General features: G+C 44.3%; 1 protein-coding gene across 1 annotated transcript; it reads right to left on the bottom strand.

Moving 5' to 3' along the window:
* Positions 1 to 3581: 3581 nt before the first annotated feature.
* Positions 3582 to 6652, bottom strand: LOC137357529 (probable G-protein coupled receptor 139). Its single transcript, XM_068023916.1, has 2 exons — positions 6556 to 6652; positions 3582 to 4477 (listed from the first exon to the last, which is right to left on the bottom strand). Exons 1-2 carry the CDS (start codon positions 6650 to 6652, stop codon positions 3582 to 3584), a joined length of 993 nt encoding a protein of 330 aa, XP_067880017.1.
* Positions 6653 to 24387: the final 17735 nt, after the last annotated feature.

Here is a 24387-nt window from a genome sequence, read left to right on the forward strand (position 1 = left end):
TGTGACCGTGTGGCTTTTTGCCGGGATTTCTGGTTTCCTCCCACAGCCAAAGGCTTGCAGGTTGATTTGTAAATTGCCCCGTGTATAGGTAGATGGTAGGGGAATTGAGGAAAGGTGGGGATGGGGAAGGAATATGTGATTAATGAAGGATTAGTATAAATGGGTGGTTGATGGTGGGCCGAAGGGCCTGCTTCAGTGCTGCATTTCCTAAAAAATAAATCAAGAATGATTCAAGGACTACCACTCACTAAAGTTAACTGAACAATGTTAGGAAATATAACAGCACGAAAGATTGACAAATTCTATGGAAATGATGTTAAACACCTTGGCACTCAACTATGATTAACATTTTACTGCGTGTGGCATCACAAATAAAACGATTTTTGTTTTCCCTTTTATGAAAGCTGCGGACCACTCTTTTTGTCTCTTTTGTTTTTTTTAAAGATTTCCTCTGGACATTCTATATTCAGCTCGGTTCTTGACTTTATTATGGACCTTACACTAATTATAAGCCTCTTTTTACCCCGCTGAGGACCTTTGCACTTGAGTTTCCATAACTTGTCTAAGCCCGGTGATATTACATTTCTCAAGTCCCATTCGGCTGAAAAACACTACAGTTCATTCCCCAGAGCCAGATCCAGCACTGCTTCCTTCCTCATTGGCCTGCAATCAAACTGATAATGTAAGAACTTTTGTTTACTTTCAGAAATGTATCCTCGGCTTTGGCCTTTACACTGTTGCTTTTCCAGCATACATTAGGATGACTGAAGTTCCCCATTATCAATAGAATCATAGAATAGGAGAGCACATACAGAGGAAATTCGGCCCCTCGGTTCTGTGCTGTCTCTTTCAAAGAGCAATCCAATTATTCCCTCTCCCCTCCCCCATTTTCCCCCATCCCTGCAATATTTCTCCTTCAAGTACTATCATTGTGACGTCTGCTATTGAATTTCTATCCAGCATCCTTTCCGGCAGTGCATTCGAAATCCTAGCCACACTGTGTAATTCGTTCCATCCATGTCGCCCCTGGTACTTTGGCCAATTATCATAAATCTCTTCCATCTACATATTGACACTCCAGCCATTAGGAAGCATTCTCTGAATTTAACCTACCTGAAAATATCATCACTTTAAACAAATTTGCAATATCTCTTCAGCCTCCCCTGCTCTAATGAGAACAACCCCAGTTTCTCCACCCTATCAACGTAACTGCAATCCCTCAGCCCTGGAACCATTCTATTCAATCTCTCTGTATTCCCTCCAAATGCTTCAAGTACTTCCTAAAGTGGATACCCAGAATTTATCAAAACACTTCAGCTGGGACCGAACTTGAGTTTATAGAAGTTTAACAAAATTTCTTCTCTGTTGTTTTCGTTTCTACTATTTATGAATCACATAATCACGTGTGCTTGATTTATTTATTTGTTAAACTGTCCTGCTGCCTTCAAGGACCCTCAGCATCTCTGTTCTTGCAACTATTTTAAAATGACATCATGCACATTTATTCTGTCTCCTCATTCTTCCCACCAAGATACATCTTATACTGTTCTGCGTTGAATTTCAACTGCTATGTTTCTGTCCAGTCTACCGCCCTGTCCATGTCCTCTTGAAGGCAATTAGTATCTTCCTCTCTGTCTACTACCCTTTCAAATAACGTGCAATCTATGAATTCCTGTACCTCTGAGTCTAAGTCATTAATTTATATTTGCTTCTCTATAATTCTTGCATATTTCTCTTCTATCTACTTTTTACTATTTGGAGGCTTCAGTGTAAAACCAGTCGTACAATAACACTTTTCCGTTTATTAATTGTAAACAGTGAGTGTCTTTAACACCTCAAATACATCATCTCTAACCTGTTTTAAAATAGTTTATTGGACATATTCTGCCCTTTTCTCGTTCCCTGTCTTTCTGGAATATCTTGGAGCTAGGAATATTGTTCTGAAATCTCTCCTTCTTTCAGGTTCTGTTATTGCCACTCTGTCATAGTTCCATATGGAGACTTGTGCCTCAGTTCACGAACGTTAGTTAATGCACAATGCACTTTAGACTGTTTCACAATTGGTCTCTGTTTGAGCCGTCCTGTTCTGAACTCATCTTCACACAAGTGCTACTTGTCTCTGAGTCCTTTGTTCACCCTGGTTTTCCTCTCTGCAATTTCATCCTGGTGTTCAACCCCTCCACATAACGAAGGCCCTGAATTTCTTCAACATACAAACTAGCATGGTTACAATGGAAATTTGCACTGTTCACCAGAAAGGTTGGCAGAGGCTGGGTGATGGACGGGAGTTAGTGGGCGGGGCGTGCGGGGGTGTGGTTGGGGAGGGGTGGGGGTGTGGTCGTGGTGGTGCGGGTTGATGGAGAAGGAGGAAGGTGGGGGCTGGGTGGTAGTAAACTTCTCAGTTGCACAAAAGGATCACAGGAACAAATATCAGCTGTGCGGATGCGCGCCAAAGCATTTCTCAAAACTATACTGTCAGAGAATGGCCTCCTTTTGAACGATTGCGCCACTAGAACCACTCTCACTCGATCAGCAAATGTTCTGTAATGGGACACAGCAGTGCACTGTACCTGCATATGGGAAAGTGTTGCTCAGGTGCCCAGGACTGTGTTGTATTGGTACCCGGTAGTTAGCTAAACAGTGACCAGTTTGTGTATTGTACCGGAACATGGCATATGCTGGACCGGTATCAGGAAGTGTGCTGTACTGGGTCCCAGGGCCTCATTGTCCCCGGAACGGTCATGCACTGCAGCGTGGTCTTGGAGTATGTTTTCCTGAGACCGGGGCAAGTGTGGCTCCGGGACCCGTGGGTGTGCTGTACTGGGATTCGGTACCGATGTTTTGCTGTTCCAGAACTGGAGAATGAGCGGTATTCGGCTCAGGAACATAGCAGTAACATTCCCTTCAGAACTAATCCAGATTTCTATTGTCTTACAATTTTTCGAACAAGGAAACAAGTTATCACTGGGCAATCACTGGACAAACCTTTTTTGAGCTCAGTTCACAATCTGCTTCAATCAGTAAAAGGGCAGAGGCTGGGTTTGATGTGGATGGGGCGGGAATGCTGCTAATTTAAGTTAGAAATATTGACGTTTTTCTCTCTTGTTCCCTGTACGGTGCAGAGAGCTGTAAATTTCCTTCTTCCCTGCTGCCTTGATTGCTTTCCTGATTCTTTCCTGCATTTCAAAACTTCTCCCTTCATAATAAAGCAAACATTAGAGTAACCGAGCTCCTCAACATCCAGCAACTGTCATTGCAATGCAAACGAATGGTGTATTTTCAGTAAAAAAATCAAAGCAGGAGTTCATTCCCAGAGTATCCCGAGATTGTTTGCTCAGATACGACTTTGCAATGCAAGTAAACCACCCTTTGTTTGAAATCGCATCTGTCCATAACGTATGCTTAGGTCCTGCCTTGGAAAATATGCTACAAGTTCCTGATCTATGACATTAACTTACCTTTAAGGATGGACTAATTTATGAGATATTTCAGAATATATAAAAAAATAAAGAAAGCTGACAGTACCTTTTACCGGATATAACACAAGTATACATACTGATGTTAGAAAGTGTGGGAGCATTTCACCGGATTAATTTGACCATCATTGTGAAAGGATATTTCACTCCATTCCACAACTCCTTCCTGAATTTTCTTTGGGTCACTGCATAAATAAACGTGTTCGTGCAGCAACTCAAGAGCTGGAGCATGAAGCCTATTTCCTGAACAAATGTGGGCAGAAGAACAGAATACCACAAGTAATCCAATCGTTTCAAGATAGAACACACCATAAATACCACCCATAACAGAATGAAATTCGCCGATATAATGAACAGTAAAATCATGGATTTTCTTCGGTTTGCCATCTCTGGGTCACTGGGACTCTTCCCATTGCTCCCACCCCGGAGCCGCCTGCGGACTCTGCTGGCCACTATAATGTTTCTGACCGTCAGTGCATTGAATAGTAGAATCAAAATAAATGGAATAAAAGGTGTTAAAATATAATGCATGAATTCAACGACGCCCCAGGCCAATGAATGAGAAAGTTGGAATGTCACGTGGCAAAACCAGGGACTATTAGAAAGCGAATATCCACTCATATGCAGAAAATACCAGAAAATGTTCTTCAAACAGCTCAGCACAGTCACTGTTCCGAGAACCACAGCAGCTGTTTTCTCGGTGCAGTATGTCGTTTTCAACTTCTGACAACAAATGGTTACAAATCGATCAAAGGAGAAAGTGACGGTAAACCAGACAGAACAGTCTGTGGCGGCATAAAGCAGGACGGCGTGGATATTACAAACTCTAATGTACAACATAAAGGCAGATTCTTGCCGATAAGCAATAGGAATCTGCCTTAGGATCAGATCGAAGATAATGACCAATAGGTCCGCCGTTGCCATGGCTACCAGATAGCTGGTGACACATTTGGAGAGACCGCATTTTCCTCGAGACAGGATCACAATCGTCACCACGTTAACTGTAAACAAAGGGAGAATAGGAATTGATTAACCAAAAGAGCCAAACATAGAAGTTTGATTTGATTCACGTGAAATAACTGAGTTGGATGTGGAATATGCAATGAAGTGAAGCTCATCAAGTAACGTGCAACGTGGCTTTACAGCCAGTGATGGAATCTAATCATTAACCTGTGACAGAACGTCCTGTATATAGGTTTTTTAAATCAGAGTAATCAGTAATGAATCGGCAAATAAGTGATACAACTGGATTAAATGAAACATGATTAAAACAGCGTACTTCTGTTCAATGAAAAAAGGAAAAACAATCAAGAAATGCTAGTTACACGTACAAAGGAATACAAGAATGCAAATAATCCATTCAGCCACTTGGACGTGTTCCGCCATTGAATTAGATTCCAGCTGATCTGTATCTGAACTCCATCTACACGCCTTGTTTCCGACTTAGCCTTGCCTGTGGAGAAACTACCAATCTGAGTTTTGAAACTTTCAATTCACTGAGTCTCAATGATTTTCTTTGGAGAATGGTTCCAGATCTCCACTACTCTTTTGTGCAGAAATGTTTCTTTCCATCACCTCTAAAAAGGTCTAGCTGTAACTTATTTAATAGCCATGGATGGGGAAGTGATACAAAAATGCCTGGGAGTACGGGAAAATGTAAAATGATCTCTGAATGGGTTCGTTATTTAACGGTATATACTGTCGTCAATTTGTCTGGGCATTTCGCAAATCTTGAAAAGGCACATATCAAACCTTCCCATCTAATGGTTGAAATGTTATTGCTCTCCTTTATTTGCTCCTATTAAATATTAACTTCCTGATTGTTTTGTACATTAGAAGTGAGGGCCAGTCTGACCCTCTGCTCCTGGATTCCCTATGGTCGATCGAGTTGCAGACATGCCTTGCTTCCTAGTAATTCCATATTCAGGATTACATGTACATTAATCATTCGAAATGAAACAATTAAGTGATCTGAATAATAATAAAGAGTAACGCACGCTTCGAACTCTCATGGAAATATCCAGAAACCGCCAAACAACTGTGGTCAGGAATCAATAGAAGCAGGATATCTGAACTAGGTTGAATCATTGATGGTTTTGTCATTAGCCTGTTGGCACTCATTTGTTCCACTAAATAATTAACTACAAGCTGCTGAACCTGAGAAAGGGTGAGGTATTCTAACAATATTCTCGTCTGAACCATTGGTCTCAATATCTAGATACCCATACGCACACTTTTAGTTGATAATGCTCTGGTAACATGACCTGTGCTGTAGTCTGAACAATCATTGAGCTATAATTAAGATGGCCTGAAATGGCAATTAAGTGCACAATAATGATTGATCTGATATCAGTGAATGAGAGCTCACAACATGGAACTGAGGTCACCATTAAATGTACACAACATGAACGATAGAAAGTACCGTATAAATAGAACAGCCAGACATTCGAAATAAAGAAGAATCAAAGAACACTCGTAAAGGAGGAAAGAAGGGAATAAAGAATGAACACTAGTAAGGAAACAAAGAAATAAGGAAAGAAATAAATAAATGAAAGAAGGATGAAAGAAAAGAATGAAAGAAAATAAGAAAGGAAAAGAAGAAAGAAAAGAAGAAAGAAGGGGAGAATGAATAGTAGTAAGGAAGGCAATAAAGAAAGAAGGAAAAAATGAAAGAAGGAAGAACGGAAAGAATGAAATAAAATAAGAACAGAAAAGAAGAAAGAGAAGAAAAGGAAGGAAGAAAGAAAAAATGAAGGGAAGAATGACAGAAGAGAAGAAAGATAGGAAGAAGAAAAAGTGAAGGAATAAACAAAAAAGTAATAAAGAAGAGAAAGATAAGCAGAAAGAAAGAAAAGCGAAGGAAGGAAGCAAAAAAGAAAGAAGGAATGAAGAATACATATCTACAAATTTCGGACATCCAAAAGCAATATGCAGCCATGTATCCCCAGTGCAATTTTGAAGTGCAGTCACTGATATAATATAGAGAATGTAATACAATAAATAGCTGGACACATACACTAAGACATCATATACTGGTAAACTCCAGTTACTGAAGTTCCAACCCCAGGTAGTAACGTACCTGGCACACCAACCACGGCCAAGAGGGGGTAATAAATCTTTTCTATGTCATAAAGCGTCCAAAGAATCTTGAGCCTTATCAGAAAAGGAAGAGACATTATTTTCTCTTTTGGCAAGAAGCAATGATTCGATGCTTGTTGTTGACATTGAAGGAAAATTTCTGACTGATACATTGAGAGGTTCCCCAATCTTTATCGAGAATAAAGCATTGGGCCAGGAAATTGGGTCCTATGTTGCTTGGGTTTACTTACGTCACTAAACAAACAGATGAAGTCAACAACTTTCACTCCAAGATTTTTAACAATAACAGCAGAATTTCCAATTAGATTTTTCCCCAAAGACCAGGTTAATGCTGCACCTTCATACACTCATACAAGTCCCAAAGATGTCTTTTCTTAACAAAACTATAAAGGAGACAATGCGTAGCCTAATGTTCAACAAACATATGCCCGAATAAATGTGCTCCTCGTAGAGGAACAACTAATAAAGAACTTAAGCAAAAACAAAACAATGGAATTTTGAGACCTTAAATAATAGTACTATTTCCCATTTCCATTATGCCCTCCGTGCCTGCAATACAATTTTCTAACATGCTACCTGGCCTGCCGACTGTTTCCAGCATGTTTTGCTTTAATTTCAGATTTCCAACTTCCTCGATATTACTTTTGTTTGAAGAATTTTAAAATACAGTCTCGTCGTTATTGTAGTCTGCATGTCTAATAAAACAAATGTATTCACGGAAGCATCTATTCTCGTTGATATCAGAAAGAATATGCATGTTATGTAGAAAGGAAGGAAGAACTCTAATCAGTGTTTTAACGTGGGCATTATTGTAATAAACGCCAGCACCAATTAAATGCAGCGTCCTAGACATCATTGATGAATTTAAAGTAAAATGTTCTTATTTATGCTCAACTATAAGGAAGATAGATTTGAAACCATCACATTAAGTGTTTGCACGTCATCATCTCACCACTGCATTTCAGGACTTGATCAAAATTGGACGGTATTTATCTCAGCAAGAGTGACTAATGTTCAGCGAATTCATAGCTGGTGATATTGCCTAACTACAGAATCCGAATCCTGTCACTCTCTCAGTGTTCTCACTAATTTGCCATGTTTTGCTTGCTTTTTATCTTATACGAGCAACACAAACCTTCTCCACTCATTTTCTGCATTTTTAAATTCTTTCATTAGTTGTGAGCGTCGCAGTCGTTATCCATCCCTAATTGTGATTGTCGTGGTGAGCCGCCTTCTTGGACTGTTATTGGCCATCTGGTGTAGGTACATCCACAGTGCTGTGAGTTCCTGGTTTTTGACGCAACGACAGTGAAAGAACAGCGTATAGTTCCAAATCAGGACAGTAACTTGAAATTCTTGGTGTTCCCATGTATCTGTTGCCCTTGTCCTTCGAGGTGGTAGTGTCTGTGGCTTTGGAAGGTGCTGTCGCAGCAAACATGGCGAGTTGCTGTTGTGCATCTTGTATATTGTGTACACTGCTGCCAATATGCGCTGTCAATGGAGGGAGTGAATGTTTGCTCTGGATGGTATTAAGCTTCTTGAGCGTTGTTGGAGCAGCACTCATCGAGACAAGTTAACAGTATTTCATTAGACTCCGGACTTGTGCCTTGTAGATGTTGGTGATAATTTCCATCACTTGTCTGATGATAGAGAGGAGAGGGTGGTAATTAGCTGGATTGGATTTGTCTCGCTTTATCCGGACAGGACATTCATGGGCAATATGACACACTGTTGGATAAATGCCAGTGTTGTAGCTTTACTGGAACAGCTTGTCTAGGGGCGTTTTTAGAGCACAAGTCTCCGGTACTACTACTGGGATGTTGCCAGGGCTGACAGCCTTTGATGTATCCAACGCATTCAGCCATTTCTTGATATCACTTGCGGTAAAGTGAATTGGCTGATGACTGGCAGTTTTGATGCTGGAGACCTCAGGAGCAGGCCAAGATGGATCATCCATTCGGCAAATCTGGGTGAAGGTGTTTGCAAATGCTTCAACCTCGTCTTTTGCACTAACGTGCTGGGCGTCTTTGAGGGCTGGAATGTTTGTGGAGCCTCCCCCTCCGGTTAGTCATTTAATGGTCCACCACCATTCAGATCTGGATGTGGCAGGGCTGCAGAGCTTTGATCAGAGCCGTTGTCTGTGGAATCACTTAGCTCTGTCTATTACATGCTGCTTCCATTTAAGCATGTATGCAGTTCTATTTTGCAGCTTCTACAGGTTGGCGCAACATTTTCATGTATGCCTGGTGCTGCTGCTGGCATACTTCCCTGCACTCCTCATTGAACCACAATTAATTCCCTGGTTTGATGGTAGAGGGGGATATGCCGGGCTGCGACTTTACAGATTATGGTTGAGTACAATTCTGCTGCAGCTAATGACCCATAGCGCCTCAGGGATGTCCAGTTTTCAGATGCTATATCTTTTCTGAATCTATCCCTTTTAGCACAGTGGTACTGCCACACAGCACGATGGACTGTGTCCTCAGTGTGAATTTGGCACTTCATCTCCACAAAGACTATAAGGTATTCATTTGTACTAATTCTGTGAAGGATAGATGCATCTGCGACATTTAGATTGGTAAGGGAGAGGTCAAGCATGTTTTTCCCTCTTGTTGGTTGCCTTACTACCAGTTGCAGGTGCAGTTTGGCGGCTATGTCTCTCAGGACTCGGCCAGATCAGTCAGTCGTGGTGTTCCCGAGCTACTGTTGGTGATGGGCATTGAACACCCCTCTCAGAGTACATTCTGAGCCCTTGCTACACTCAGTGCTTCTTCCAAGTGGTGTTCGACATGAAGGAGTCATTATTCCTGAGCTGAGGGAGGGTAGGAGTTGTTACTCAGTAGGAAGTTTCCTTGCCATGTTTGATCTGCTGCCATGAGACATCAAGCAGTCTGGAGTCAATGTTGAGGACTTACAGTTCAAATCCCTCCCAAATGTATATTGTGGTGCCATCATGGTTGGTCTGTCCTACTGTTGGGATAAAACATACCCAAGGATGGCGATGGAGGCGTCTGGGACATTGGCTGTCCGTTATGATTCGGTGACTATGACCACGTCAGGCTGTTGCGTGGCTAATCTGTGAGATATCTGTCTCAATTTTGGCACAATTTCCCAGATGTTAATGAGGCACAGTGGCGCAGTGGTTAGCACCGCAGCCTCACAGTTCCAGGGACCCGGGTTCGATTCCGGGTACTGCCTGTGTGGAGTTTGCAAGTTCTCCCTGTGTCTGCGTGGGTTTTCTCTGGGTACTCCAGTTTCCTCCCACAAGCCAAAAGACTTGCAGGTTGATAGGTAAATTGGCCGTTATAAATTGTCACTGGTATAGGTAGGTGATAGGGACAGGTGGGGATGTTTGGTAGGAATATGGGATTAGTGTAGGATTAGTATAAATGGGTGGTGGATGTTCGGCACAGACTCGGAGGGCCGAAGGGCCTGTTTCAGTGCTGTATCTCTAATCTAATCATTTTTATTCTTTTTGACGTTTCTGTAGCAGTTTGGTACAACTGAATGGCTTGCTAGGCCATTTCAGAGGGCACTTACGAGTCAACTACATTGTTGTGTGCCTGGAGCCACATTCGTCCAGACTAGAAAGGATATCTGTGAACGAGATGGATTTTGATGAGGATCTGCTAGTTTCATGGTGCAGCTCACCACCATCTTCTGAAGGGCAATTAGGGATGGGCAATACATTCTGGCCTAGCTGGCGACGCCAACATCCCAAAGAAGGAATTAAAAAATACATTTCCGAGAGTAGATTGTAATTCCAAATTTTAACTGGTCTCTCCAGAGCTTTAGTCACGGCCTCTGGATAACTGGCTGGCATTTTTAGTCCACTGCAGCACACCACAGACTCGGTGGGACGAAGTGCTTGTTTCAGTGCTGTATCTCTAAATAAATAAAGGCCCTGCTAAAGTCCATGTAGACATCGCCCTGCCCTCGTCAGTCCTCTTGCTTACCTCCTCGAGACACTCAATCAAATTCGTGAGATATGATTTCCCACGCAAAATGCCATGCTGACTATCCCGAATCAGATCATGCCTTTCCAAATGCATATACATTCTGTCTGTCAGAATCCCTTCCAATAACTTTCCCAACACTGATGTAAGGCTAACTAGCCTGTAGTTCCCTGGCGTATCCCTGCTGCCCTTCTTAAATAAAGGCACAAATTAGCTATCCTCCAGCCTTCTGGTACCTCACCCGTGGCTAACGATGATATAAAAATCTCTGCCAGGGCCCTGGGGATTTATCCACCTTAATGCGCTTCAACACCTCCTCCTTTGTAATATTGATATACTCCAGGATATCGCTGTTCCCTCCCTCACTAGATTCCATGACCTTCTCCACGGTAAATACAGATGAGAAGTATTCATTGAAGACCTCGTTCATTTCCCGTGGCTCCACACATAGATTACCACACAGATCTTTAGGGGACCTACTCTCTCCATAGCCACCCTTTTACTCTTAATGTACTTGTAGAATCGTTTAGGATTCTCCTTTATCTTATCTGCCAGGGAAATCTCTTGGCCACTTTTCGCCCCCCCCAATTTCCTTTTTAAGTGTGCTCCTAGCACTTGATCCCAGCTGTCTATACCTGGCATATGCCTCCTCCTTTGTCTTGATCAGACCCTCAATTTCCCTCATCAACCAAGGTTCCCTAAACTTGCCAGCCTTGTGCTTCCATCTAACAGGAACATGCTGGCCCTGAACTCTTCCTATCTCACTTTTAAAAGCCTCCCACTTACCAGACCTCCCTTTACCTGTAAACAGCCTCTCCCATTCGACTTTTGAGAGATCCTGTCTGAAGCCATCGAAATTAGCCTTCCCCCAATTTAAGACTTCAACCTAAGGACCAGTCCTATCCTATTCCATAACTATCTTGAAGTTAATGGAGCTTTGGTCATTGGTCCCAAAGTGCTCCCCCACTGACACATCGACCACTTGCCCAGCCTCATTTCCTAAGAGCTGTTCGAGTGTAGCCCCTTCTCTAGTAGACCCATCCACATACTGCTTCAGACAACTATCCTGGACACACTTAACAAATTCTTCCCCATCTGATCCCTTCGCACTAAGGCAGTCCCAGTCAATATTAGGGAATTTAAAATCACCGACTATTACAACCCAATAATGCCTACACCGATCTGTGATTTCCCTCCATATATGCTCCTCCAATTCCCTCCTATTGGGGGTGGGGGGGGGGGGTGGGGGATGTCTATAGTATAATCCCATCAAAGTGATCACTCCTTTCTTATTTCTAAGTTCTACCCAGATGACCTCGCTGGACATTTGCCCCGGGATATCCTCTCTCAGTACTGCCGTGATGTCGTCCCTAATCAATAGTGCAACTCCCCCTCCTCTCTGACCTCCACCTCTGTCACGCCAGAAGCATTGGTACCCTGGAAGATTGAGCTGCCCGTCATGCCCATCCCTTAACCACGTTTCTGTATTAGCTATCAGAATCCCATGTACCGATCCATGCTCTGAGTTCATTTGCCTTACCTGAGATATTGTTCTGATAAGAATTCGTATGAAATAAAAACTGATTCTGTAATCCGAAAGTAACCAGAACAGGACTTTAATCTATCAAACGTAATGCTAATGATGAGTCGAAATATCCCCTACAATGCAGGACTCTCCTGATATAAGACCCAGGAACCTGACCTGCCGTGAAGACTCTGAACTCGATACGACTGGACCACTCAGTTTTAGGACCTGAAGTCCGGTGCACCATGAGCTCTATAATAAACAACAGCAGCGAATACAGTATACTAAATTGAAAGTAGTGCAAGTAAATCACTGCTTCATCTGGAATGAAAGTTTGGGGCAGAGGATGCTGAGGAGAGAGGAGGTAAAAAGAAAGGGATTAGACCTCCAGCGATTGTATGGGATCGTGCTGTGGGAAAGGAACGAGGTGGCAGGGGCTCATTAACACACTCTCTGGGCTGATACATTGTCTTTTTCTACACCAATTAACATCCCTATTGTGTTTGTTCTGTGACATCGTTGTCATGTATCTCACCAGCACTCAGCCCAATCACACAGCTTCTCTTTTGTTCTTCTTCCCCTTTCATTTGCTCAAAGCCTATTACATTTTTAACCTTTACCGGTTCTGGTGAAAGGTGACAGACCTGAAACGTTAACACTGTTTCTATAAACTAAAGAGCATGATCCATAGGATTGTGATCATTGCAAATGCCTGGTGGACTCTCGGACTGTAAGGAATAAAGAATGATCGAAAGAGAGAAGCAATGTGGGCCAAGGCATTATTGAAGAACTTTGCCATGAACCCGATTAAAAGTAACCTAAATACACGTTAATATTGAGATATCATCAACAGAATATTAGCATAATGTTAAACTCCGAGGTCTGATTGGGTCCTTTTTCCACGAAGTGAGGAACGAGGCTGTGGAGAAATTCTGCTGGGAATTGTCATCTCTACCAAGTAGATTCGCTCACTGTAAGACATATATAAAATTAGGTTGGGAGAATGTTAGACTGAAGCACACGAATTCAATCCCTAGTTTATGCACTTTTAATCCGGTGTCTCTTCCTTTTTAAGGGTAGAGATCAGAGGGGCGATTTTGTGCTCTTGACTGTGCCCATCAGGCCAGTGGGTGGGAAGACGCATTTAACTTTAGTTTAGAATGAATGAATCTGCTCTTAACTTTATGCTAATATTTTGGCCACGTGGCTCATGGTGTGGGTGGTTTCTACTGTTCAGACTCCAACTGACCACAGACTGCGTTATCTTTAAATTTGTGTTTCAGTCGCTGTGTTTTGTTTGCTAAATAAACAGACAGTGGCAGGTTTTCCCCCAAGGTTCAAAACGGAAGATAAACTAGTTTTGATCAAGTGACTTTAGGCTTCAGTTCTGGATGACCTCTACAATAGTTTTTGATGGCTCAATTTTGTAAATATGAGGGCTGTTCACACTCTATTGTGGTGAAGTGTAACTGCAGATGTCGAGCCTGTGAGTGTCTTTACCTGAGTTCGTTTTGTATGTCGCTCACATCCATGTGTCAGAAGCTGTCTCCTTTCCATGTAGACCGGGTTCAAAGAACAGCAAAGAACAAAGAACAGTACAGCACAGGAACAGGCCTTTTGGCCCTCCTAGCATGTGCCGATCTTGATGCCTGTCTAAACTAAAACCTTCTGCACTTCTGGGGACCGTATCCCTGCATTCCCATCCTATTCATGTATTTGTCAAGATGTCTCTTAAACGTCGCTATCGTACCGGCTTCCACCACCTACCCCGGCAGCAAGTTCCAGGTGCTCACCACCCTCTGTGTAAACAACGTGCCCTGCACTTCCCCTCTAAACTTTGCCCCTCACACCTTAAACCTATGTCCCCTAGTAACTGACTCTTCCACCCTGGGAAAAAGCTTCTGACTATCCAGTCTTTCCATGCCGCTCATAACTTTGTAAACCTCTATCATGTCGCCCCTCCACCTCCGTCGTTCCAGTGAAAACAATCCGAGTTTATGGAGCTCTCCTCATAGCTAATGCCCTCCAGACCAGGCACCATCCTGGTAAACCTCTTCTGTACCCTCTCCAAAGCCTCCACGTCCTACTGATAGTGTGGTGACCAGAATTTCACGCAATATTCTAAGTGCGGACAAAATATAGTTCTGTACAGCTGCAGCATGACTTGACAATTTTTATACTCTATGCCCTGACTGATGAAGGCAAGCATGCCATATGCCTTCTTGACTACCTTATCCACCTGCGTTGCCACTTTCAGTGACCTGTGGACCTGTACGCCCAGATCTCTCTGCCTATCAATACTCCTAAGGATTCTGCCAAGGGTTCATTGGTATTAGATTCAATAGACATGGTTGTGGATTTTAGTACAAGAGGTGGCATGGTTCATGTGACTTGTCCTCCATTTTCTTGACAGCAAATGTACCAATGTTCTAAAAAAATTGTTCTAATTTTTCACAACTCTTCTGTTTGTTTCTGTATTTTCATCGCTGCACTTCTCGTGTATGTGACACTTAAGTAACGTTCCATCTCTGTATTTGTCTGGTTGAGAACGTTTTCCTTTTATATCACTGGTGTGGAGGAGCAGATGCGAGGTAATGTTCAACAAAGAGAGTGAAGGGCACATGAGCAGAGAGCCAGTGGGAGTGAGAAAGGCAGCAAGTCAGTCAAGGTCGATAAAGTAGAAGGAATGAAGGTGAGAAGCAAAGAACAGGTTGGAAACAGATAAAAAAAAGAGAAGAGGCACCACGTGGAAAGCAGAGTGAAATGGATTTTCTTTCCTCTCATAAATAATGAAATTAAGCGTTTCTGAGGAAATGCATGAACGAAATAAAAAGGAGAGGGGGATAAATTCTGAGCAAAATTCATATTAATGCTTGGAAGATACAAGTAAAAATATAAGCTTTATTATCAATAGGGAGAGGGATATATCACACTTCGGGGCTTTAGTGGATCGATTTATTGATAAACCTGGAAATTGAATGGAAGCTGGTTCATGAATCGCAGAATGAGCACCACCCCCGGGGCGGAGACAACAGTTGCCTCTGTGCAATAAGGACAAAGATAAAGCAATGTATCAACCCTGGTCAGTTTAGTCATTTGGAAATTGACCCTGAATTTCAGGCTTGCGGATTCAAATCTCACGCTGTCTGACTTTTTCGGAAGCCCGCCGGAAACCCCCGAATCTGTCCGAAGTTGGGAAAGCACTGTTCCGGATCCAAGCACCTGTCAGCTGGCAAACTGATTCACGATCATTTTTTTTTTAAACCAGCCTATCATCTGCTTAGCGTTCCTGCTCTCCACAACCGTCAAAAGGCGAAAAGGGGCAGAGAGAGACAGAGAGAGGGTAGACATAGATGGAGAGGATGGATATATAGAGACAGAGAAAGATAGAGGAGGGGTCAGGAAGGGAGAGAGAGAGAGAGAGAGCATCGAGGGAGAGGACAGAGAGCGAATAGAGAGAGAGAGGGGAGGACAGAGACAGAGAGGACGTGTGTGTGCATGTTGGCGGGGTTTGGGGGGTTGGGGTGGCGGGAGAGTCAGACAGAGAGAGAGGACAAAGACAGATGGGGAGGAGACAAAGAGACAGGGACAGAGAAAGAGGGAGGACACTGCGAGGGGATAGTGAGAAGAACAGGAGAGAGTTAGAGGGCACAGAGAGAGAGAGGGACAGACAGAGAAAGTAGGCACAGAGAGAGACCGAGAGAGAGAAAGAGGGTATGGAGAGAGACAGAAAGGGACAGAGAGATACAGAGGGAGGACACAGAGGGAGTGAGGACACAGAGAGAGAGAGAGGAGGCAGAGAGAGCGAGAGAGAGAGAGGACACACACACACAAATATATATATTATATATGTACATATTATATGTATATGTTTTAATATCTATCCCTATATCTATATAGGTATATGTATAAGAGAGAGCATAAAGATAGAAGAAGGGACAGAGAGAGAGAGGTAACAGAATGAGAGGGAACAAAGAGAGATAGGGAGGGGACAAAGAGAGAGGGGACAGAGAGAGAGGGGAGCAGACAGGTAGGGAGAGTGAGAGAGAGGATAGAGGGAGAGGGCAGAGAGAGAGAGAGAGCGATTAGAGACAGAGAGACAGGACAGAGACAGCAAGGACGGTGGGGTGGGGATGGGGTGGGGGAGTCACAGAGAGAGGACAAAGAGAGATGGGGAGGGGACAAAGAGAGAAGGGACAGAGAGAATGGCAAGACAGAAGGAGAGAAAAAGTGAGAGGGGACAGAGAGATAGAGAGAAGAACAAAAGAGAGGTATAGGGGACAGACAGAGAGAGGGGCTGACAGAGAGAGAGAGAGAAAGTAAGCAGAGAGAGAGAGAGAGAGAGGAAAAGGGCAGAGAGAGAGAAAGGAGGCAGAGAGACAGGGTAGAGAGAGAGGGCAGAGAGATAGAGAGAGAGCGAGGGAGACAGAGAGAGATAGAGAAAGGGGGCAGTGAGAGAGAGAGAGAAATGAGGCAGAGAGAGAGAGAAAGGGGGCAGAGAGGGAGAGATGAAGCAGACTGAGAGAGAGGGATAGGAAGGGAGGGGGATAGAGGGAAGGGGCAGACAGATGGAGGGCATATATACATATATACGCGCAGTGTGTGTGTGTGTGAGTTTGTGAGAGAGAGAACATTGAGATAGAGAGAAGGGACAGAGAGAGACAGGGAACAGAGAGAGAGGGAGGACAGAGAGAGGGTACAGATTGAAAGAGGAGAATAGAGTGAGAGCGATAGAGAAGACATATATAAATAGGGAGAGAGAGGATAGAGAGAGAGAGTGAGTGAGAGAGAATGAGGACAGAGAGAGGGAGGGAGCAGACAGAGAGAGAAAGAGAAGGACAGAGAGAGAGAGGGTAGAAAGAGAGAGGGAGGACATAGAGCAGGAGATACAGAGAGAGAGAGAGAGAGAACATCGAGATAGAGTGAAAGGAGAGAGGGAGGATAGAGAGAGGGAACAGAGAAAGTGAAAGAGAGAGGGAGCACAGAGAGGTAGAGGGCTGAGAGAGGGAAGGAGAGGACAGAGAGAGAGGGGTAACAGAGAGAGCAGGACAGCGAGAGAGAGGGGGAGGACATAGAGGTTGAGAGAAGGGACAGAGAGAGAGGAAAGAGAGAGAGGGAACAGAGAGAGACAGAGAGAGAGAAAAAGAACACACAAAGAGAGAGGACAGAGATGGGGAGGGAATGGATAGAGAGAGAGGGGATCGAAAGAGAGCAGGAGGACGTAGAGAGAGAGAAATAGACGACATAGAGAGAAGGATGGAGAGAGAGAGAGAAGGCAGAAAGATAAATCGAGGGGACAGAGAGAGATAGAGAAGAGAGAGACTGAGAGAGAAGACAGAAGGAGAGAGACAGAGAGAGGGGGCAGACTGATCAAGATCACTCCTGACAGATGGGCATCTCTCTGGAATACTCCACATTGCCACAAAAAGTGTGCGGGCAGAGATTGACTACTTGTGTAATCGGAAAAATGCAAGGTATCTCACTAAATCTGTATCCACCATAGTGACCAGAAAGTAAGTCAATAAGTTATTCTTCTCATTTAACGCTTCCTCACAAAAATGTGAATTTGTTATTGTTTTGATTAATAGCAAGATATATTTTAAAGCCTTCATCTTTCTAAAATTGTCTCACCGGTCCCCAATGCAAGACAAAAATTGTAACGTGGCCTCCACGTGAAAAGGTTGGACAACCCTGTTCTCGACCCTTCCATCAATCGTAACAGTTCTGTCTACTCTGTCTAAACTCTTCATGATACGAACACCTTAATCAAATCTCCTCTCAACATTCCATTCTCTCAGTGGAAAGGCTACAGACCTTCCAATTTACCCGGCATGAATTAATTATTTTTACTCTGGACTTCTCCTTGACGTTTTCCATAGCTAACCTAAACCTGATGATACTATGATCACTGTGCCTTAAATATTCTCCTTACAACACTTGTTCCACTTATCTCACCTCACTCCTCCTTTCTCATTGGGCTAGAATCTTACCAATCTCAAAAATTCTCTTGAGCACACATCCAAAACGCTTTCCCTTCTCTGCTCTTTACACTAATGCTTCTGCATTCCATTTTAAGATAATTAATGTCCCCCAGTATAACACTCGATGTTTTTTGTACCTGTCATGAATGTCCTTGATATTTTGTGACTCTATTGCTTTCCCATTAGTTAGTAGCACAGAGAATACACTCGATAGTGTAATGCTACTTCTGTTATTCTTTTAGCTCTGATCAAATCGATTTTGCCCTTGACCCATCTCGCATACACCCACTCTTCAGCACTGCAATATTCTCCTGCATCCATACTATCACTCCTCTTCCTTTCTTTCTTCACTATCTTCCTGAACTTTTGACCGAGGAATATTTAGTACCCGGACCTGTCCTTCATTGAGCCAGGTCTCCATTGTCGCCATGATGTTGTATTCTCACGTAGACATCTGTGCCTTTAGCTCAACAACGTTATTTACCACACTCCGTGCATTTACAAGCATTCACAGTAAACCTAATTTAGATCTTATTGTATCCCCTCTTATCTAACCTCATTTAGTACCTTATTATTTCCCATTCCCATGCTATGTGTCTCTCCCAAATTTTGTGCACCTTGTCTTTCCTCTCTTTTGTTACTTCCTGCTACCCATTCATCTTCCAAGTTCGTTTAAACCCACCCTAATAGCACTAGCAAAATGCGAAACAAAGACATTATCCCACTGTATCGGTGCCGTTTCCTGCTCCCGCCCCGAACTAGAAAACTTTATCGAGCTTGCGTTGATGTTCACTGGAACACTGCAGCAATCTCAGGACAGAGATGTGAGCATGAGAGCAGGGGGGAGTGTTGAAATGGCAAGCAACCGGAAGCTCAGGGTCCTGCTTGCGGACAGAGCGGAGATGTTCCGCAAAGCGGTCACCCAGTCTGCGCTTGGTCTCCCCAATGTAGAGGAGACCACACTGTGAGCAGCGAATACAGTATACTATATTGAAAGAAGTACAAGTAAATCGCTGCTTCACCTGAAAGGAGTGTTTGGGGCCTGGGATAGTGAGGAGAGAGGAGGTAAATGGGCAGGTATTACACCTCCTGCGATTGCAAGGGAAGGTGCCCTGGGACGGGGACGAGGTGGTGGGGGTAATGGAGGAGTGGACCAGGGTGTCGCGGAGGGAACGATCCCTTCGGAATGCTGACAGGGGAAGGGAGGGGAAGATGCGACTGGTAGTGGCATCACGCTGGAGGTGGTGAAAATGGTGGAGGATGATCCTTTGGATATGGAGGCTGGTGGGATGAAAAGTGAGGACAAGGGGAACCCTGTCACGGTTCTGGGAGGGAGGGGAAGGGGTGAGGGTAGAGGTGCGGGGAATGGGTCGGACACGGTTGAGGGCCCTGTCAACCACAGTGGGGGGAAATCCTCGGTTGAGGAAAAAGGAGGTCATATCAGAAGCACCGTCATGGAAGGTAGCATCATCAGAGCAGATGCGTCGGAGACGGAGAAACTGGGAGAATGGAATGGAGTCCTTACAGGAGGTAGGGTGTGAAGAAGTGTAGTCGAGGTAGCTGTGGGAGTCAGTGGGCTTATAATGGATATTGGTAGACAACCTATCCCCAGAGATGGAGACAGAGAAGTCGAGGAAGGGAAGGGAAGTGTCAGAGATGGACCATGTAAAGGTGAGAGAAGGGTGGAAATTGGAAGCAAAGTTGATAAAGTTTTCTAGTTCGGGGCGGGAGCAGGAAACGGCACCGATACAGTCATCAATGTACCGGAAAAAGAGTTGGGGGAGGGGGCCTGAGTAGGACTGGAACAAAGAATGCTCGACATATCCCACAAAAAGACAGGCATAACTAGGACCCATGCGGGTACCCATAGCAACACCTTTTACTTGAAGGAAGTGAGTGGAGTTGAAGGAGAAGTTGTTCAATGTGAGAACAAGTTCAGCCAGGCGGAGGAGGGTGTTGGTGGATGGGGACTGGTTGGGCCTCTGTTCCAGGAAGAAGCGGAGAGCCCTCAAACCATCCTGGTGGGGGATGGAGGTGTAGAGCGATTGGACGTCCATAGTGAAGAGGAGGCGGTTGGGACCAGGAAACTGGAAATTGTCAAAATGACGTAGGGCGTCAGAAGAGTCACGGATGTAGGTGGGAAGAGACTGGACCAGCGGAGAAAAGAGAGAGTCTAGATAGGAAGAAATAAGTTCAGTTGGGCAGGAGCAGGCTGACACAATGGGTCTGCCGGGACAGTCCTGTTTGTGGATTTTGGGAAGGAGGTAGAAGCGGGCTGTCCGGGGTTGCGGGACTATGAGGTTGGAAGCTGTAGAGGGAAGATCTCCAGAGGAGATGAGGTCAGTGACAGTCCTTTGGACGGTGGCTTGATGTTCGGTGGTGGGGTCATGGTCCAGAGGGAGGTAGGAAGAGGTGTCTGTGAGTTGGCGTTGAGCTTCTGCAAGGTAGAGGTCGGTACGCCATACAACAACAGCACCACCCTTGTCTGCAGGTTTGATGACCATGTCGGGGTTAGACCTGAGAGAACGGAGTGCCTCAAGTTCAGAGGGGGACAGGTTAGAGTGAGTGAGGGGAGCAGAGAAATTGAGACGACCAATGTCTCGCCGACAGTTTTCAATGAAGAGATCAAGAGCGGGTAAGAGGCCAGGGTGAGGGGTCCAGGTAGAGGGAGAATGCTGGAGGCGGGTGAATGGGTCTGCTGGTCGGGGGGAGGACTCCTGGTCGAAGAAGTGAGCCCGGAGGCGGAGGCGACGGAAGAAGAGCTCAACGTCATGCCGAGCGCGAAATTCATTGAGGTGGGGGCGTAAGGGGATAAAACTGAGACCTTTGCTGAGTACAGAACGCTCAGCATCAGAGAGGGGGAGGTCAGAGGGTATAGTGAATACACGGCAAGGGGTCAGATCAGAAGGGGTGGGGTCAGAGGGAAGTGAAGCGGAAGGAGGATCTGGAGGGGCATTAGTCCCCATCAGCTGCTGGAGCTTGCGTTCCTTAACACCTGAAAGGAAGAAAAAAAGTTTTTTGTTAATGCGTCGGATGAGACGTAAGATGAGATGAAACTGTGGAGTAGAACAAATTTGAGATAAGGTGAGACGGTGCTGCTGGAGAGAGAGGTCCAGTGTGTGCATATGGCGGCGCATAGCACTGAGTGTGGATCTCAGGATGCGGCGAGAGTAGCAGTCCGAGGAACGTTGTATTTCTCGGAGATACCTGTGATCCTGGGTGGTTTCAAAGCATGATGGGTGAAACTGCAGTTGGAATCCACGTGGAATCAGTCGGAGCCGGAGACAGTCACTGAGGAAGGAGATGTGGCTGTGAAAACGGGTTTTGGTAGATACCTTATCAAACACCAGGAGGGAAATAGAAAGCAATGAAGGTGAACAAGGTAAAAGAGACAAACGAAAATCCCGTCGGAGAGAAGAGCAGAACTTCTTCAAGGTAGGCATTCCTGGAAGAGAAGTGGCAGTGAATTAAACACTAAAATAAAAGCAAAATACTGCGGATGCTGGAAATCTGAAACAAAAACAAGAAATGCTGGATTCACTCAGCAGGTCTGGCAGCATCTGTGGAAAGAGAAGCAGAGTTAACGTTTCGGGTCAGTGACCCTTCTTCGGGGACATGGCCTGGGGACATGGCTTCACATCCCACAGCAGTTGGTGGAATTTAAATTCAATTAATTAATGATAACAATAATGGTGCGTTGAAAGTGTCATCGATTGTCATAAAACCCATTTGGTTCACTGTTACACTTTCAGGAAGGAAATCTGCTGGTCTTTCCTGGACGGGTGTGTCGCACCTAAGTTGCACAAATTGATCATAAGAAAAAGATCAGCTGGACAGAAGTGGCTCCAGTGAACAACCTCGGCATTTCCCAATCCCACAGAAAGGTCTCCTATTGACCGGTTGCCCACTAGGATGTTATAAGGGGACCTGCGAATATGCTGTGCAGATACCTGGGCATGTGCTGCACAGATATCCAGGCTGTTTCTTACTGCTACCCGTTACTTTATTTAGTTCGCTACACTATGACCGGGGAGTCGACTACAGTGGCACATGGAATATGCTGCACCGGTATCAGAAAGTGTGGTGTACTGAATCCCAGAAGTGTCCTGCCTGGTGACCCATGCATTCGTTTCACAGGGGCCTTAGAGTATGCTGTACAGGGATCGCGCGAAATTTGCAGCTGCGGGAGGCGGTGGCGTGGTGATATTGTCACTCGATTCCTAACCAAGGCTGTTTCGTTGGGGTCATAGGCTGAGATCCTACCACAGCAGATGGTGTAATTGAAGCTCATTTAATAAATCTGGAACTGAAAGCTAGTCAAATGGCTGTAAAATCTTTGCTGTAATAACGAATCTGGTTCACTGAAGTCCTTGAGGGAAGGAAGTCTGCTGTCCTTATCTGATCTGGCTTACATGGGACTCCAGATCCACAGCAATGTGGTTGTGGATGAAATGGCCGAGCGAGCCACTCAGTTGTAAAAAGCTGCCACAAAGTCAATCGCAATTTGGGATGGGCAAGAAATGCTGTTCCAGCCAGCGGTGCCCGCATCTCATAAACAAATAAAAAAAAACCCTATGGGTTCGCTGTATCGGGACTCGGGACCGATGTTGTGTGTTGTTCCAGTACCGGACAGTGAGGGGTATTCATATCAGGAACATCGCAGTAACATTCTCTTCTGATCTGACCCAGATTTCTATGCGCCCTCGAACAATTTTTTGAACGATGAAGATAGTTATCAATGGGCAAAGTACCGTTTTTAGCTCAGTTCATAATCTACTTTATTCATGAACAAGTAAAAGATACAGAAGACTGAGTATGATGTAATATGTTTTGTGCAATCATTTCAACATCTGCCTGAAAAGCAGTGAACACACTTAGAACAGCAAATGGAGGCGGGATGGGGAAGGGGGTGGGAGCGACGGGTGGCGTTTGTGGATGGGGCCGAGTGCTGGTGCTGTAATGCAGAAATATTGGATTTTTAAAAATCTGTTGATCTCATTAACGGTGCAGAGATCAACAACCTTCTTTCTTTCCTGTTGCCTTGCCTTTTATCCCTGATCTTATCATGTCTTCCAAAACGTTTTATTCCTGAACTGTGACAATAACTTACCTGTATGATTGGACCAATTTGTGAGATTTTTCAGAAAACAAAAAGCAAAGAATTAAAGATACCGGTGGTGAATTCTACAGGATGCAACAAACACATAAATAAAACGTTTCCAAATGTGAGATCTTTTCATCGGATTAATTTGACCATCATTGTGATGGGATATCTCAATCCATTCCACAACTCCTTTCTGAATTTGCTTTGGGTCACTGCATAAATAAACGTGTTCGTGCAACAGCTCAAGAGCTGGAGTATGAAGCCTATTTCCTGAACAAATGTGGGCAGAAGAACAGAATACCACAAGTAATCCAATCGTCTCAAGATAGAACACACCATAAACACCACCCATAACAGAATGAAATTCGTCGATACTACAAATAGTAAAACCATGGACTTTCTTCGGTTTGCCATCTCTGGGTCACTGGGACTCTCTCCACTGCTCCGACCCCGGAGCCGCCTGCGGGCTTTATTGGCCACTATAATGTTTCTGACCGTCAGTGCATTAAATAGTAGAATCAAAACAAATGGAACAAAAGGTGTTAAAATGTAATGCATAAATTCAACGACGGCCCAGGCCAGCGAACGTGTTTTTCCGATTATCACACGGCAAAACCAAGGACTGTTAGAAAGCGAATAGAAATGTGTATACAGAAAATACCAGAAAATGTTCTTCAAACAGCTCAGCACAGTCACTGTTCCGAGAACCACAGCGGCTGTTTTCTCGGTGCAATATTTTGTTTTCAGCTTCTGACAACAAATGGCTACAAATCGATCAAAGGAGAAAGTGACGGTAAACCAGACAGAACAGTCTGTGGCGGCATAAAGCAGGACGGCGTGGATATTGCAAACTCTAATGTGCAACATAAAGGCAGCTTGTTCTCGATAAGCAATAGGAATCTGCCTTAGGATCAGATCGGAGATAATAACCAACAGGTCCGCCGCTGCCATGGCAACCAGATAGCTGGTAACACATTTGGAGAGACCGCATTTTCCCCGAGACAGGATCACAATCGTCACCACGTTAACTGTAATTAAGAGGAGAATAGGAAAGGTTGATGTGTTCCCCGTGAAATAACAGAGTAGGATGTGAATTATGTATATTAACGTTGTTCACAATAATGTGACATTCACCAAGCAATGTGCAGCTTGGCTTTACATCCAGTGATGGAATCTAAATACTTACATATGCCAGAACATTCTGTTCATAGATTTTGTAATCAGAGTAATCGGTAATGAATCGGCA

The sequence above is a fragment of the Heterodontus francisci genome, chromosome 48 (assembly GCF_036365525.1).
Source record: "Heterodontus francisci isolate sHetFra1 chromosome 48, sHetFra1.hap1, whole genome shotgun sequence".
NCBI classification, from domain to species: Eukaryota; Metazoa; Chordata; class Chondrichthyes; order Heterodontiformes; family Heterodontidae; genus Heterodontus; species Heterodontus francisci.

Excerpts from the sequence above, each read along its gene's own strand:
- LOC137357529 (XM_068023916.1), bottom strand. The coding sequence starts at position 6,652 with ATGTCTCTTCCTTTTCTGATAAGGCTCAAGATTCTTTGGACGCTTTAT. Across the intron at positions 4,478-6,555 it reads GGCCGTGGTTGGTGTGCCAG|TTAACGTGGTGACGATTGTG; the intron begins GTACGTTACTAC and ends CTTTGTTTACAG.